This window comes from Rhea pennata, chromosome 1, assembly GCF_028389875.1.
Source record: "Rhea pennata isolate bPtePen1 chromosome 1, bPtePen1.pri, whole genome shotgun sequence".
Taxonomy (NCBI): domain Eukaryota; kingdom Metazoa; phylum Chordata; class Aves; order Rheiformes; family Rheidae; genus Rhea; species Rhea pennata.
Genome location: NC_084663.1, coordinates 27,430,329 through 27,446,732, shown reverse-complemented (window position 1 = coordinate 27,446,732; position 16,404 = coordinate 27,430,329). Strand labels below are relative to the sequence as shown.

The 16,404-nt window shown below is 35.8% G+C and overlaps 1 protein-coding gene across 2 annotated transcripts in view; it reads left to right on the top strand.

Moving 5' to 3' along the window:
• The window catches only part of CAPZA2 (capping actin protein of muscle Z-line subunit alpha 2), a 35,976-nt gene extending 22,523 nt beyond the window's left edge, over positions 1-13,453 (top strand). The window contains exons 7-11 of one of the 2 annotated variants that reach the window (XM_062583413.1): positions 2,221-2,299; positions 5,730-5,801; positions 8,660-8,722; positions 9,281-9,294; positions 9,767-9,853. In XM_062583413.1, the coding sequence (XP_062439397.1) occupies positions 2,221-2,299; positions 5,730-5,801; positions 8,660-8,722; positions 9,281-9,294; position 9,767 (229 nt within the window). In that variant the 3' untranslated portion in view covers positions 9,768-9,853. Of the gene's footprint in view, positions 1-2,220; positions 2,300-5,729; positions 5,802-8,659; positions 8,723-9,280; positions 9,295-9,766 lie in introns of both variants that reach the window. The other variant, XM_062583405.1, reaches the window with a different exon arrangement.
• The last annotated feature ends 2,951 nt before the right edge of the window (positions 13,454-16,404 follow it).

The following is a 16,404-nucleotide window of genomic DNA, read 5'->3' as shown; positions in this document are numbered from 1 at the left end:
AATAAAAATCTGTTTCTGTCTAATAAGAAACACTTGGAGGAGGGGAAAAAAAGAGAAGCCAGGGGCTTTGTTCTAGTCAAAGCCTAGAACGTATATTTCAAAGCTTCTATCCAAGTTGGAGCAGGGCCTAAGGTACTTCCAAATGAAATTACAGGTACTATGAAGAGAACTTTCTATGTGGCTCTTCCAGTATCACACTGGCACCAATACCTGTTCCTGTGTTCCCTAATGCAGTACTTCATGCTTGGCAAAGTTCCACTGTGAAAGACAAGGTGAAAACAGCATGTTCTAGTTTGGATGCTTTAGAGAAAGAAAATGGCCTAAAGATTATAATTTACTCAGAGTCCTACAGTAAATTATAATTTTGTACTAGATAGTACAAAATTGGTAGTTGTAGTGAGCCAAACTTTTAAGAACTTGATCTCCTACACTTGGTTGCAGTTTTCCCCTATCTGGAGTGAACTTTGGATAGTTCTTTTGGGAAACTGGCTGGAGTTAAGGTAACTTCATGTATTAGTTCTCTTCAAGAAAAATATCCTTAAATATGGCAGTATTAGAATTGGGTTATCTGAAGAAATATTTTAGGTTTTATTTTTGTTTTATTTGCTATTCTGCATGAGCTTGATGTTATATTTGGTAATCTCATGGGTCACAAATGAAAGTGCAAAACTCTGTTTTCTAATAGGAAAGGTGAATATTACATATAGATACTTTTACTGCCACTTGTCTGCTTCAGTGAAATGCTTTGTCTACAAACGATTTCATAAGCTTTTATTTTAATTTGCACAGTTCATAAATATATTTTAGATCTTATATTAAAGAGGAGGAACAGATATGCAACAAACTTTGATAGATGAAAATCTGAAGTTCTTGAGAGTACTCTCTTAAAGTTATGGTCAGACATCTATTGGTAAATATTGACCATGTTTCTAAAAGTCTTTCAAGGGGTGAGTCCAAAATCTAACTCTCATTCTTAGCAAGATATGCATTAATAAATGCATATCATAGTTGTGGCTGGGGGAAATTAATTCAAAATTGATCAGGCTCCTTCATTATTCAGCGCTATGCCAGCCCAGTCCACAGCCTGTATTCTCAAGGTGTTCTGGCTTTCTAGGCATTTGGAAGGCTGGCAGGCTACCATGAAAGTGAGTATGTTGGATGATTTAAAAAAAGCATTACACGTCCAAGAAAAATACAGCAGTTGTAAATGAAGCAATGATGTATTCTGCTTAACTTAGAGCATTTCATACAGAAGTATCCCAGTGAAATTGAGCATATATATTCATGTGTGCATGTGTGTGTGTGTATATATTTATTTATATAAAATGTCAAAGTAGATTCATTAGTATCTGGTAATGTTAAAGTCCTTGTCTCTCCCCAAGTTGGTTGCTCTTGAATCTACATCTAAAATTCTAGTAGAACTAGACTTTACAGTATGTCAAAACTTTCTTTCCTTTAAATGCAAAGAAGAAATTGAGATACAGCCACAGTGTAATCTTAATATAGCTCTAATACAACCACCTAACCCACTAACTTAACTAAATCAAAAATGTCTAGTTTACAAGAAAGAAATCAGGTGAAACTACAGTCTCCCTATACTGTAATGCAAATGTTTGAAACTCCCCTTAAAAAATTTGGCAATACTGAATTTGTTTCTGTTGGAAGGAAACAGTTCCTATTCTGGAAAAGAAATGCTTGAAGAGCTGAAAGTCTTAATAACAGTTCAGTATTGCAGAAAGTCTTGCTATTTTAATGCTTTTTTTGTAAGTCTTTTGCAGCCTGATATTTTTTATTTAAGTGTGACTTTGACTCAGCAGGACATCCAGGTTCTAGAAACAAAATATTGATTATATATGCCCAATTAAAGAAGAAAAGCACTGGAATCCTTGGATATTTTTAGACGCTAAGTCCTATTGTTAAAAGGTTCTTACTTATAAATTTCTTTGGTCCTCATCCAAAAGGAAGGATAAATATTCCAAAAAGTTGTTCTCTTCTTGACTGTCTGTGGGGCTGAATGTTTATTACAGTTTGAAAGATTCTGTGCATGTGGCTGAATTGGGTATTTCATTCTCTGTCTTACATTGTCTATTTCTTTTCTTTTCTTTTTTCTTTTTTTTTTTTCTCCTGCACCAGTAGGGTGAAAACAAACCCTCAAAATTGAACATTTTATTCAAAAATGGTTTTCTTTGCCTCATTTTCATCTGTTTTTCTTTTTTAAAGGAACGGCCGTTGGAGGTCAGAATGGAAGTTTACAATCACTCCTTCAACCACTCAGGTGGCTGGCATCTTGAAAATTCAGGTATAATCCCAAATTTTATCTTGATCAGTAAGTCAGTAAGATTTTCAGTTATTATCAAGGGAGTTTCAGGCCAGTGTGTTAAATACTTTAGGAGAATTTTAAGTCCCCATAAAAGCAAAGTAGAGAGAACTATTTAGTGTGTTTCGCCACTTAATTGTATGTAGACCTAATACTTTTCAAAATAAGTGTTTACCATAATGATTCTGAAGACCTTGGCTTGGCCCACTTTCAGTTTCCTGTATATGAGCCAATAGGAAATGGGATTCTCAGATGCACAAACTTCTTTTGAGGATAGATATTTCCTGAGATAGGGCTATTGCTTTTTTCTTTTTAAGTGATAGTGAGTCTTTTGCACAGTATCCATCCTGCTGCTCAGAAAGGTGAGAACCTTTGGTTTCAGTTATTCCATTGTCTGAAACTTTGGAACCCAAATTGCTTTCGTTCGGATCTTGCGCTTCCTGTTAGCTTTAGGGCATTCAGGAGGGAGATACTGTCCATATAGGAATGCAAAAATCTTGACCAAAGAAAGCCTGACTGTCATTGTGGGAAGCAGCAGGACTGGACTTCCTAGATCAGTTCCCTGGAATGTATACATGTTTTGCATGAGTTTATTAAAACAGTCTTGGGATCAATCAGCTTTCAGCATTGTATTCTTTCAGAAGAGTGCGTTACCTACCAGGCATAGTGTCAAGTCCTTTTTCCTGGTCTTTTTGTGGCCCAGTGGGTTTTATTTACTGTTCAGTGACTCAATTTCAAAAGGAAGATATTGTGGACTGTTCTTCAAGCCATAGCCAGAGACTTAGGATGTTCTAGGGTGTGGTAACAGTGTTCAGATCAACATAAGCTGGGGGCCTGAATCTGATTTCCTATTCTGGAGCAAATTCTGTAGCAACTGGAATGATACTCCAAATATGAACAGCCCATGTTATGTTGTCAGATCGAGGTGGTCTTAGCAACATACTGAGCAATTTTCAGGCTTCTCAAAAGATTTACCCACAGCATGGACTTTTGATTAAATGTCTAGGAAATTTTTAGAACAAGAAAGCAGATGTCCACCTCATTCTGGGAAACCTCAGCCCAGTAGCCTAGAAAGAAGACTGAATAGAGGATATAGTCAGATCTTAATCTGCATCTTAGTTTGGACACTGCCTGATTTTCATATCCCAAGTCTGTGTTTTGGGAAGTGATGGAAAGTTTGAATGTTTGTTTTGGTTTGTTTTTTTTTTTTGTTTGTTTGTTTTTTTTTAATCTGGTATCTGAAGTCCTAGTGTAGCCAACAAAATGTTGAACTCAGCTGGATACTTGTAGATATTGTGTGCCACTTCTGCAATGTATATAGAAATGTTTCTCTCCCTTCTCCTTTTCCCTTTCACCTCTTCCCCCCTCCCCCCCGAAAAAAAAGAGATGGTTTAATTTTTTTTAAAGATCAAAAACATCTGGAATATGAGCTCACCACCGTGTTAGCAAAATTTCAGAATGATTTTCGTGTCATTAACTTGCTTTCTCTGTAGTTCCAAGAGAAGCCAGAATTAACTTTTCCCAGAACAATGCTTTTTAAGGGCTGCTACATGGAGAATCTTTTTGGTAATGGTAAAGCCATTGCCCTATTTCTAGTAAGACCTTTTCCGAATATTTTATTGAGGAAAATTCCAGTATCACCTGCTGTCTCCAGTACTCTTGGGGACATTTGCACCACCTCTTTTTTTTTTCCTAATCTGTTCATAAACTGTAATAAGGAAGATTCTCAACTGTCTTGATCTCTTCCAGTGTTTAATTTTGTCTTGCATTTATACATAAGAAAAAACTGTGCAACAGCAGAGTCTTCTACTAAAAGTTAAGTCCCTGTGATGCTAAACTGTGCATGGAAAACAACTGATAGGTATAATGGCTAAGAAGTTTTATCTGTTGGATAATTTTATTGTCATCCCTCCTTAATTAGCCTTTCCCAAGAGGTTCTGTTAATAAACATCATCCTTCTTGTGGTCTTCTAAACCCAGACCTAGCATGCAGAAGGATGTCAGTGTGAGGAACTTGTGTACAGAACAGTATACAAGTACACTCCTTATATTTTCTTATAAGGAGTAATACATCCCAGAATTAGATTTGACTTTTCATCCCTGTTGAACTTTTAGGCCTGAGTATGTTCACTAAGAATGTGACTCAGTCAAACAGATGAGATATTTGTGCTGATGTTGGCTTTAGAGCATAAGGCAAGTTGGGGCTCTCTGCAGTGGATTCTGATGGAATTGGAGGGGGGCTGAGTGCTACTATTTCCTTGGGAGGTCTCAAAGCTTTGTATTGAGTAAGCACTTCTTACCTCAGAGGAGTTGGTTTTAAAAGGGCTGGCAGAAGTTTTACCCAATAATGTTGGATAACTTAAAAAGAAGCCAGTTTTATGATTAGAATGATGCCATTTGAAAAGCAAGTATTGGCAATAGCAAAACTATGAAGTTGGATTTAGAAAGTCTTTGTTAGTTACAGCCATCTTATTCAGTGTGCCATGTTTTCTCTATTTTGTTGTGCATAAAATTGAGGGTTTCTTGCACGTTTCCTAGTCACAGTGTGTATGAAATGATAGTATTGCATAGTATTGACCAAATTTAAAATATTTTGCTCAGACACATAGACTGGTGTGTTGACTTAAATGTTTTATGCTTTTGACAATCCTGAACATGTTAAACCCTGATTTGAAGACGTCTGTTTAAATGTCAATAAGTTGTGTAACTCTTCTGTATCAGTTATGGTGAATGATTATGTATAATTCTTGTTATATACTTTTGAGGTCATTACTCCAATGCATAGAAACTGTCATGTTTTCAAATCATTCACTCCTTCCCAAATAACTATAAAGGTACTAAAACTGGCTTGCGTGGAGTTTTACCAGTCTCCTCCTTCTGCAAAATAAGTGAGGAAGCTGTGCAGTATGCATAACATTTCAAGAGTTTCTGAATTTTGTTCTGCTTCTATATCTAACCTTGGCAAACTTTATCTAGGCAAAGGAGCTCATCTGCACAAATACTGGCTTTTGATGTGTGCCATATCTAATAGAAGGAAATATGAAAACCGGCAGATCTAGAAATGGAAGCCTAATGTTGCATTGTCCCTAGCAAACAGTTTGGGTGAAGCAGAAAACAGAACTTCACAGCATTCTGAGTTCTTTCCAAAACTGTTCACCTACTAGATCAAGAATTTTTAGTTATGTCACATATATAGTAGCAGATGTGCTGCTACTTAATCACAAACTGAACTTCTTTGAGAGGATACTTAAGGCATATCAATATGGAAATGTATCTGCAGTAGCTTCTTCACAATACCCCCTCAAAAATATTTAAATATTATGCATATGTTTAAATATTATTTTTCATTTTCTTACATGTTGTTATTTTGTGAAAGGTAACATGTTTTCTGGTTTGTCTGATTTTTTTTATAGGTTCACTATTATGAAGATGGTAATGTTCAGCTAGTGAGCCATAAAGACATACAGGATTCTCTAACGGTGTCTGTAAGTAAGCTTTAGAGACCTTACTGTGTATGTTGAAATGACTTTTTAATTTTGAAAGAGAAATAAAGCTGGAAAAAAACTTAAATTTTGGGGGAAGTTTGCTCTTCATGAATGGAAATTAATGTTTTTATTTACATATAATAAATACATATTTATTAGTATTTACTGGTCTTAACTAACATGTAGTTACTGAAGGAAAAAGATGCCTAAAGCACTTGAAAATTAATTTAATGTAGGCTTGCATGTGGCTTGTATAAGTTAGATTAACTTTATTGTAAAGTTTTAATTAGCTTGCTTTCAGCACTTCTGTTGTATGTATACTTCAGTCTACAAAGTGACCTGTAGAGTTAAATTTTTGAATAGGAAGATAGTTTGAGTTATAATAACCCATTTAAGTAGTACAGGTCTAGGAGATAGCCTTTAGCACTCCTCTGGGAGAAGGCCAGTATGCTAAAAATAGTAAACAAATGCTGCCAGTTGAGAAGCAATAGTGAGTATTCTCTCTTCCTCTCCTTTCTATCTGTAGCTAGTGCTGTCAGCTTCTTGCCTTTATCGACACAAAGAGCCCTTTCAGAGATGCTTCAGCTTGAGAAGCATAACGCACTTTGAATTTAAGGCTTAATTTTTTTTTCCCCCGGTCTCTTTCCAAAAGGGATATTACAGTTATGAGGAATAGACAGGAGAAACAAGATTTATTTGGAAATAATAACACATGCATCCTTTAAAAGTAGATAATGTTGCAACATGAGCAGCTAGTTATTACTTTCGAACTAATATTCCTTGTGCTTACTGGAGATTGTATTTATAAACAGCAAAATTTCCTCTTGGAAATATTACTTTAGTAAAACTTAAGCCAGTGAGGTAAAACTGTCAAAGGGAAATTTAGAGTAAACTGTGGAAGTATTTTCATGATCATGACTAGTAATGACTAATTTTCCTCAAAAGCCCAGTTCATCAATAAAAAACATTGTTCATTAATATAAAGCAAGGCTTGTTGCCTTTTCAGTTGCAGGAGCAGCGTAAGGAATGGAGGGGGATGTGGTGCTAAGTGATAACACTTCTGGAGCTGTAGACATAAAATTACTTCTGACTCCTAAGCAGAGGAATCTGTTTAGTCTTCCATTCAACTAACAGTTGATTGATAGGAAATTATGTGGGCAGAAGTTTTCCTTTTAGTAGCTCTTGCTTCATTTTTATATTGGAAGTAACTAAATTGCAGGACAGGATTAAGTGGAAGAACAATGAGTAAAAAACACCTTTAGTTTCTGTCTATCTCCTGATGCAACAAAAGCAAGTATGTTGCTGCTTACCAATTTTTAGCCTTCGATTTGAGCTTTGTAGAAGGCAAAGGTAGTACAGGCTTTTATATCACACAGAAGGAACGGTAGATTAAAATGAGCCCTCAAAACTTGTAGTCTTTTTTGACAGGAAACATGGCAGTTTTCTATCAGCAGTAAGCGTATAACTGACATAAACAACTGAAGAGTTCTCTTGTTGATACAGATATGAGTACTTGTAGTGAAGATTATTTTCTTATCCATGATTTCCCTCTTAAACCAAATGGGAACTCTTATCCCAGAGTTCCTACTTTCATTAGCAGAGCATTTGAAATCATTGTCTCAGTTTTCTGAAAGGTCAAACCCTTTCATTCCAAAACCCACTTACACTTGGTCTGCACCTCCTACTCCTGCTGTTTAGGAGCACTCTCACAGCTTCTAGGTGCAGTTTGACAGAAGCTTTAAATCAATTTAAGTTGAAATTACCATAGTCTTCCCACAGTCATTTAATCCAGTCTCTTTTCTTGCATTTACATTAGCATTTCATCATTGACAGTGATTAAGCTGAAAAGTAATCTTATAGGCACAAGGGACCATGTGGGAACAGAATGGTCCTAACTTGCAGCAGGTTCTGGAGAAGCACACTTTTAGGAATGTCTCCAACACCCTGGGAAAAGTTTTGAAATTTATGTCACCTATCTTGTTTCTTGACACCTCTTTCAAGCTAACTTGTCTACAGATTGACTGAGGGGGTCTCTGTTTTTGTTTTGTTTGTTTGTTTTTGTTTTTAAAAAAGCAACAAATAAACCACACACTTGCAAACTTAAAGATGAGACCTCAAGCCAAGACCTCGTTCATCTATCACAGATTTTGAAATTCAGGTGTATTTCACCCTTGTTTTTGCAAGACATACTTGTAGATATTTTTAGAAGACCAGGAATATAAGCTGAAGTTTGCTGTCTCAACTCAATTGCCTGATGCAAAACTTTCAGTTGAACAAATGTTTTTTGTTTGTATGCTTTGGTTAACTGATGTCCTTGAAGTTTTCCTGAATTTGTAGTGAAGATTTGGTGTTGATAATATTAGCATCTATACTTCGCATGTTTTTAGAGATTTACATGTGTAGTGTGATACTTCCAACCACTATTCTGTTCATATGACTTTTAATGAAACAAACCACAGTATTTTTAATCAAGCTGTTTTAAAGAGCTGCCTGGTAATCTTTGTTTCTTGCAGTTGGACTGTTTTGGGATATAATATAACTTACCACCATGAATAAATCATGTAAAGCTTGCTTCATGTAAATAAACCAATACTTCTTTCTACTTAGTAGATCTGCTTTCTCATAATTTTAGTTTGTACTCTGAAGCAGCGCAACACTGAAGTGTAATTTAGGTGTAACACCAAAGTATGTGGCATGTGTATTTTGGAAGTTCAACTGTTCTTAGCCTTTAAATGGTCATGTGTTCTCATGGAGTCTAGCTGACATCTTTTATAGTTATAGGGAAAAAGCATGAGTCAGTTGGTCTTCATAGAATCATGCTGTACATCAGACTTAATTCAAATGCTTTCTTTTTGTAGAACGAAGCCCAGACAGCAAAGGAATTTATAAAAATCGTAGAAGCTGCAGAAAATGAGTATCAGGTAGGTTGGAAACAAGTTTATACCCTTACTCATATGTAAGAGTATACTATATGCTTAACCAAAGCTAGTATTCTGTAATTAGCTAGCTTAATTTATTGAAGTAGGAAATCCAGCTTTTTATTGAAGGGGGGGGGGGCGAGGGGAACCACAACCTTTTCACTCAGACTAGTCACTTCAGTTTATGCTTCTGAAATTTATATTAAGATAATGTAGTTCTTTACAAATATAGATTACATGTTGCTGTTAATTGTATCCTTCTCCAAACCTCCTGGTGATTGCACTCACTCACTTACTTACCTTTACATTAGAAGGCATCTTTTGAGAGCAGAAAGTACATTTCTGCAGCGCCTAGTGTGACTAAGTATCGGTGTTTCTGATCTCTTTAAGTTTTATTACATTTCTTAAGTGGAATTTTTACCTAAATTCTGTTCAGAGGATACTGTAAAACAGTTTTGTTAAATATGACTAAGCATTATCCATTTCAATTGCTCATTTTAAAATTAGAAAAGTATAACTATTCTAGGTATGCTCTGTAAAAGTGGCTTTATATTCACTTAGGGCATAAACATATGGTAAGTTTCAGACACAATACTTTGTTCTGTCAGTTTTAAAAAAAAACTGTTCTTTAACAAAAACTTACTCAGTAAGCATCACATACATTATGTTTACGTTTGTGCTATGTTTCGGACTGTCTACCATCCCCACAGAAAAAAAACAGTGAAAGACTTTGGTGTCTGGAATTAATGTATGAGCTAACTCTGACCAGCATGTATTCATGTTGCTGATTAACCACACCATCATTTGCTGAAACATCTAGCTTAGAGCCAGGTGTATTGGATCTGTCTTACTGTAACTTTCTTCACATGGTTTCAACCTAGATCTAATAGCTCACCTTCATAAATGATGATGTTAATTTAGCATATTTTTAATAAGCCTGTTCAAGAGGTATCAAACCCCTCAAAATCACTTAAATTTTTATATAACATGCTAGTTCTGCTCTTCATGTGTCTTTTTGTTTTGTATGACTTTACTTGTGTTTAACAGACTGCTATCAGTGAGAATTATCAGACTATGTCGGACACTACTTTCAAGGCCTTACGTCGACAATTGCCAGTTACCCGCACCAAGATTGACTGGAACAAGATCCTTAGCTATAAGATTGGAAAAGAGATGCAGAACGCTTAAAGTGAACGTTGCATGACTGGATCATTTTAGTGTCCTTGTTAACAAATAAAAATTATTACAAAAAGTATTTGGAACTGTCGAATCACCCAGTCAGCATGGGCTTTTGCCATTGAAAATCACTGTAAGTAGTTTGGTTAGAGCACAAAGCTTAGCTAATTGACCTTTTTTTCCCCTTTTTCTTTCTTTTTGGAGGGTTGCAACTTCAGTATAGCTGAATACCTTCCTTTACAGTTTCTGTTGTACCTTTATTTTTTTATAATGAAGAGACCATGCCTTTAGTTTTCAATTACAAGTTAAGAACAGTTTGAAAAATATTTTTGCATACAATAGCCCTTTCTCTTGCTTTCATGTGAAATGGACAACTTCCAAAATTTGCTGGATTCCTACAAGAGATCATTAGTGTGCATTGCTAGGTCAAGCTCACCTTGGAGTTAGCCATAGATGCTGTTGAATTCATCTATCTTTTCATTGTATGTAAAACTGGGGAAAGCATTTTCTATATTGTTTAAACCTGAATACTTATTTAGCTAGCTCCGTGTTAACTAAACTTTTTTTTTTTTTAAAAAAAAAAAAAAAGAATTAAGAAAGGCCAAGGTCTAATGCTGTTTTAAGATTTTGAAATTAAATAAAAGTACTTATTTCAGAAATGCATTCAATACTTTGTTCCTGACAATTACTTAAATGAGCTCAGACTCCATCTTCCCTTGAGTTTTTTATCATAAAGCCACAAATGTATTATAACAAGGCATATTGTAATATATATATAATCCTGTACTCTTACCATGTCTGTCAATTTATTTTTTTCTTGGATTGAAATGTACTAAAATTCAATGTGACATTAAAATGCAAATTTTCTATTTATTTGAGTATCAGATCGCTTCCTGATAAAGCCTATTTTGTGGTGTTTATATATATTTTTTTGAAATGCTACTTAAAGCAGGCATAAACTTTTGGCCTGTTGGCTATAATTGCATATTCTCGGTGTTTGGAGATTGTAGTATCATCATCCACTATTTCCATCTATATTTAAGAAATATCTGCATATGGAAGTCTACTTAAAATTTGTAGGTTATAGCTTCATATTGGCAACAAGGAATGGAAGAAACTACAAGACTTGAAACAAATTTGTCTGGAGAATACTTTCCCTGTCTGATGCATCTAATATTGAAAATAGACTTCAAGTTTTTAAGAGCACAGACAAAATTCTGTATACATATAACTTTTAATTGAATGAAAACATACTTTAAAATGTGTTACCTAATGATATGCCCATGACGGTAAATTAGAGAGCTTTTTTTGTATTGAGAAGATAGGTGTTTATGCAGACTCCTAAAATAGTGAAGCTGACACACAGGGTTTGCATATCTTTGTTTACACCATGAGCCAATTAATCACCTTTAATTGTAATTAAAGCACAGCAAGAGAGAATCTAGACTTGACTGAGCTAAAAAATGTACACACAAATAGTATACTGTTTAAATTTTAATAGCAATACCCCTATACTGTGTTCTTCAGTGCTTTTGTATAAAGGAGTATAGAATTAACTGAACTTCTTTAAATTGCTGTTACTTACAGTACTAAGCAGCATAGTAAAAGAGTGGCCTTTGTTCTGCCACCTTCTTCCTGGAGAGTTGCCCTCTTAATTGTCTTCCTATATCAGCTATTGTACCGTGTTATTTTTGTCATTTAAAAGAAAGCTTCTAAAAGCTATATATAAAGCTAACAACAGATCCTGAGTCACTGTCTAGTTAATCTATCTTTATTAAGATCTAAATTACAAACTTTATAACAGTGTTTTTTTCAGCATATTTAAGAACAAGCTAAAAAATAAGAGACAGCGAATTGGACAGTTATGAGAATTGTTGATGTACAGCAATGGTGCAAATAACTGTTCTAGTTGTTAGAATATTGCCTATGACCGCAGTCAGCACTGACTAAAAGTCAGAATGCTATTTTTCTTACCTAAAACAACAAAAAGATAATTTTAAATATATTCCTAATAAAGAGGTATTTTTACCATAAAGAGCTCTATTGCTGTGTTTCCCTCTCTGTTCATTCAGTCCCTGGATAGTATAGCTCCTTATCTTCAAAGAATAGCATCCTGCAGGCTCAGTTCTGTCAGTAGGGTGACATATATAATTTGTATTGCTAATGGTTTTTCCTGTTGTGTTAATTTTTAGTCTGTGAGCTAGTTCTACACCTTGAACATCAGATTTATTAAGTTACAGCTTCAATAATGCAACTTACAAGTAAATTAGGTATTCTGTTACCTCTTCTAAACGGCGTATTATATCAAATTTGGGGGTAGTAACTCTCCAGATGAGGTTGACCTAAGTTTATCAATTGAGTCACATGGTAAACTTGAAGTTCTCAATTTCTCTCAAACTTTCTGGATGTTGCTTGTACTACTTTTATTTCTGCCCCTATCCTCTCCAAAGTGGAGAGCTTCAGAACTTGTTTAGTAGGCTTTAGGGTATTTTGTGTAGGTAAAGCACTTTCTCTGAGAAGTTTTGCTGTGGCAAGTGTCTTAATGTGAATTAATATTTATTATATTCTATTTTAAAATATAAAGACAAACTTTGTATTGTGGAATGTTGATGTACTAGACATTATGACTTGTAATATGGACTTGTAAAAAGCTTCCGTGTATGAAATGTATTGCATCTTATGCATCTCAGTGCCCCTTTTTTACTAGGTAATTTTTAACTGATATGCAAGTAAATAATCTCTGAACATCTGGAACAGGAGTTATTCTACCTCCAGTACAAACTTTAAGACAGCATAACTTCTGTTCCAGCTTCTGTTCTCAAGTTCTCCTGAGCAGCCCCCCCCTTTTTTTTTCTATGTCTGTCTTAAAGTTTGTACTGGAGGTAGAATAAGATCTAATATTGTAATTTTGTTTACCTGACTGCTTCTTGCACTCTAAATACCGTAAGCAGTGCTTCCTGCTGATTCAGTCAGCAGCACTGAAATCATAGTTCATTAGTAAGTGGTTATTCAGCCTGGAGTTGGATCCTTTGTATCAGATTAAATATCATAATATATGTCTTCTCTTTAGGGGAGAACTCCAGCTGAATCTACACCAGTGTTGTAGTTTGTGCAGTTCTGGAGTAAATCCTTCTCTCATCCCTACTTACCATACATTGGTTTGGCTCACAGAGCAGTTTTTGGTGTACTTGAGTTCATTTCCTTTTGGAGAACTGGAAACTGCTCTGGGTGTGCACTAGATGTGCTCCAGCTCTTAATGACAACATGGATCCATAGCAATGTTTAGTCCTTCAGACAGCTTGAAAGCCACTGTATGTTGAGGATGGCTGGAAGACTGGACTAAATCTAGCCTTCAACAAATTTCAAAACTGCATATAGAGTAGGTGTGGAGTTTGAACATCAACTGCTTTGTTCTGTGGATTCACACCCATTGTACTGAATTACTTGCTGATACAGACATAGCTTCTGCCACATTAATTTACTGGAAAGACTGAAACTGTTCTTCCTCTGGTGCAACTGTAAATTAGGTTTAGATTAAACTTAGACTTTGTTCATAAACATGAAGTGTCAATTTTTGTGTGATAGTGTCAACTCTATAATCCATCTGAACTTCTCTGTGAGAAGGAAGAAATTTGCTTCCAATTAAAACACACACATATCACAATTCAATCTTGTGGCTAAGGGATAGGAACTGTGAGAGCCATCCATGCTTTTTTCCTCCTGCTTCAAAAAAAAAAAAAAATCTTTTTTAGTAATATTTTCCTCAGCTACTGTCATTGTCTTAGTTGTAACTGGAATTGCTCAGCACATTTTGATGCATGTCCAAGAAAGGATAGAAGCAATAGTATTTGCCTTAAAGGATATATTCAGTGAACAAGGTTTTATTTTCCATCTTGCCTTCCAAATCAACAAGAAATGTGCAGATGCAGATCAGTTAAGGGTTTTTATTCCTCATAGGTACAGAGGAACATGTAGGACACTTGCCTGAATAGCTCTAGTTTGGTATATCTTCACAAAGAAACATTTTATATATCTTCTAGCTTATGGGACTGTAAATGTTTTTGCAAAAAAGTAGTACTTGAGTTTTATGGTGCTTGGGGTGGGGAATGTAATTATGACTTTTGCTAAATATTATTTAACTTTTGTATTTAAATTGCTTTTTTTTAATGCTAAGTGTATATGGAGTACAATTACTGCAGAAATCAGTGAAAGAACTTAGAATCCTTTTTTAAAAATAAGCAGTTTCTCAGTATGTAACTCAAAGTTTGAGCTACTTTTCAAGAATGCTTAAGTATGATAATGTAAAGGCTGAGCTATGGCCTTGGCACAACAGCGTGAACAGCAAGAGAAGCAGTGTTGTGGGGAGGAGGACAGTCACAGGAACGTATAACCCCTCTTTGCAAGTGAAAGTTCCTCAAAGGGATTATTAGTTACTGTTTGGTAGGCGACAATCCGCTAAGAAAAAAGTTATCTCACATGGTACATCTGGAATTGAGGCTACTTTCCTCTAACGTAGAGAAGAGAGTTAAAGTCCCATCAGGTAGAGGCACTCTGTCTCTCTGGAATAATTGCTCTGATATAATGGGCTAAAAGGAGACTACTCTATCTTCTCTTTCACAAATAAAGTGTTTATACAGTTAACTGAAAAAATCACAACTACAAGCTCTCAAGTGGAGGAAAAATTTCTAAATTTCATCATTTTAGGATGTAATGAATCTTAACTGTGAGGGGGGAGGGTTGTGGGTTTGTGAGTGTTTGGGGGTTTGTTTGTTTGTTTACTTTTTCAGGCGATGAAGCGGAGTTCACCTCCTTGAGCAGACTCCCTGCTCCATGTGCTCACTCTTAGGTGCTGGGTTGTGGCGTGTTTTGTCGCAGCATGGTGCTGCAGAAGCCAGCTGCCTAAAGGGACGTGCCTGATTCTAGATCTGCTCAAATGCTTCCTGCATTATTGAGGTGCCGGAAGGGCCAGTCATGCAGCTAGGGGCCCAAATACAGTCTTTGGATCAGGGATACCATCATAGTGCTTTTTCCCAGGTATGGCAATGTATCTAGTTAGAAGAAATGAGTAGCCAGATAGTAAAAAGTACAAGAATGTGATCTATTATTACTTTCCTAAAGAAGGAAAAGTGCCAAGTGTTTCCACTTAAGTCTCCTGTTGCAGTCTGGAAAGTGAGAGTCTGACACTGTAGCCCCGAGGAAATGGATCAATTCACTTAAAACAAGGTTGTATTTGAAAAGTGCAGCTCTTCTGATGGAGTCTGGCAGAGCACTTGAAATGGGATGTATCTGGCTTGCAGCATTTGGGAGCTAGGCCCTCTACTATCTGTCTGTACAGCAACTTTCCTGGGTATTTCTGCTGTTTTTGGACCTGTGCCTTGCAAAGGGCAAGGGCAAAAGTTTTGCTCAAGGTATTCTTTCTGTTTTTTCACAGTCCATCTTAATCCAATCAAAATTTCTGAAAATAGTGCCCCAAGTACCTCTGTGTACTTCTGTGTTGCCCTGGTACCTGTTTTATTTTTCCTCTCTGTTGGTCTAAAACTGTGCATTGGTTTCCATATGACTTGGAAACTGGTGGAGGAGGCTTGGAAAAGAAATAAACTAACTACAAAATAAGTATTCAAAAGATAAACAGACAAAACATTTTTTAGTTTTGCTGTGACAATTAAATCTGTGACACAGATTACTCTTGGTATAAGCAACTGAAGTTGAAATCTCCTGAGCTTCCAAGAGCCATTACCAGTTTTAAACTAACTAGCAGGGAGAAAATTCTGCTTCCTTCTTTCCTCTTACAAGATGTTGCGTTGTTAAATGAGCTTTCAGATGATGTAACATTAGGAAACTTTACAGTTCTTTCACTTCATTGTAAAAATATGAGCTAGAGGTAGCTGAAGTATAGTTGGCCAAAAAGCAGCTAGGAACACAGGCTCCCAAATTCAGATACTTGATTGGAAGAACTCAGAATAGGTTGATGAAAAATCTCAAAATCCTTGAATAGAAAGCAAAAGTTTTGGGGGTTTTGTGTTTTTTTTTTTTTTTTTTTTTTTTTCCCCAGTGTGACGGGATCAACTGCATCTCAACCAGTGTTGATAGAACAGAGAAGTGTCTGTCTGGCAAAAAGCTGGCCAGTGGCTGAAATTTTTTCTCCTGCCAAGCCTCTTTAGGACTTCAGTATCTTTATTATTAAATAGATATTAAGAAATTTGTATCCTCCATGCTGCATATGAAGGCCTTGATACTTTAGGCATACAGAATAAGTTGTTCCCATTTTATTTGCAGCATTTTCCATGTATTTGAAGACTCTCTTCAGATTCTGTAGCTTTTAGGATGAAGAGTGATTCCAGAAACTCTTGTTTCAAAGTGAAATCCAGCACTTCAGTCATTTCTCAACATCCTGCTTTTAGGAAGGGAGGGGGAGTTTTTTGGTTTTGTCTTCACTCTTGTTAATTAGTCCAGGTGATGGTGCAATGATATGTAGCTTCTATGATATTAACATAGTAGTTAGAGTTCCT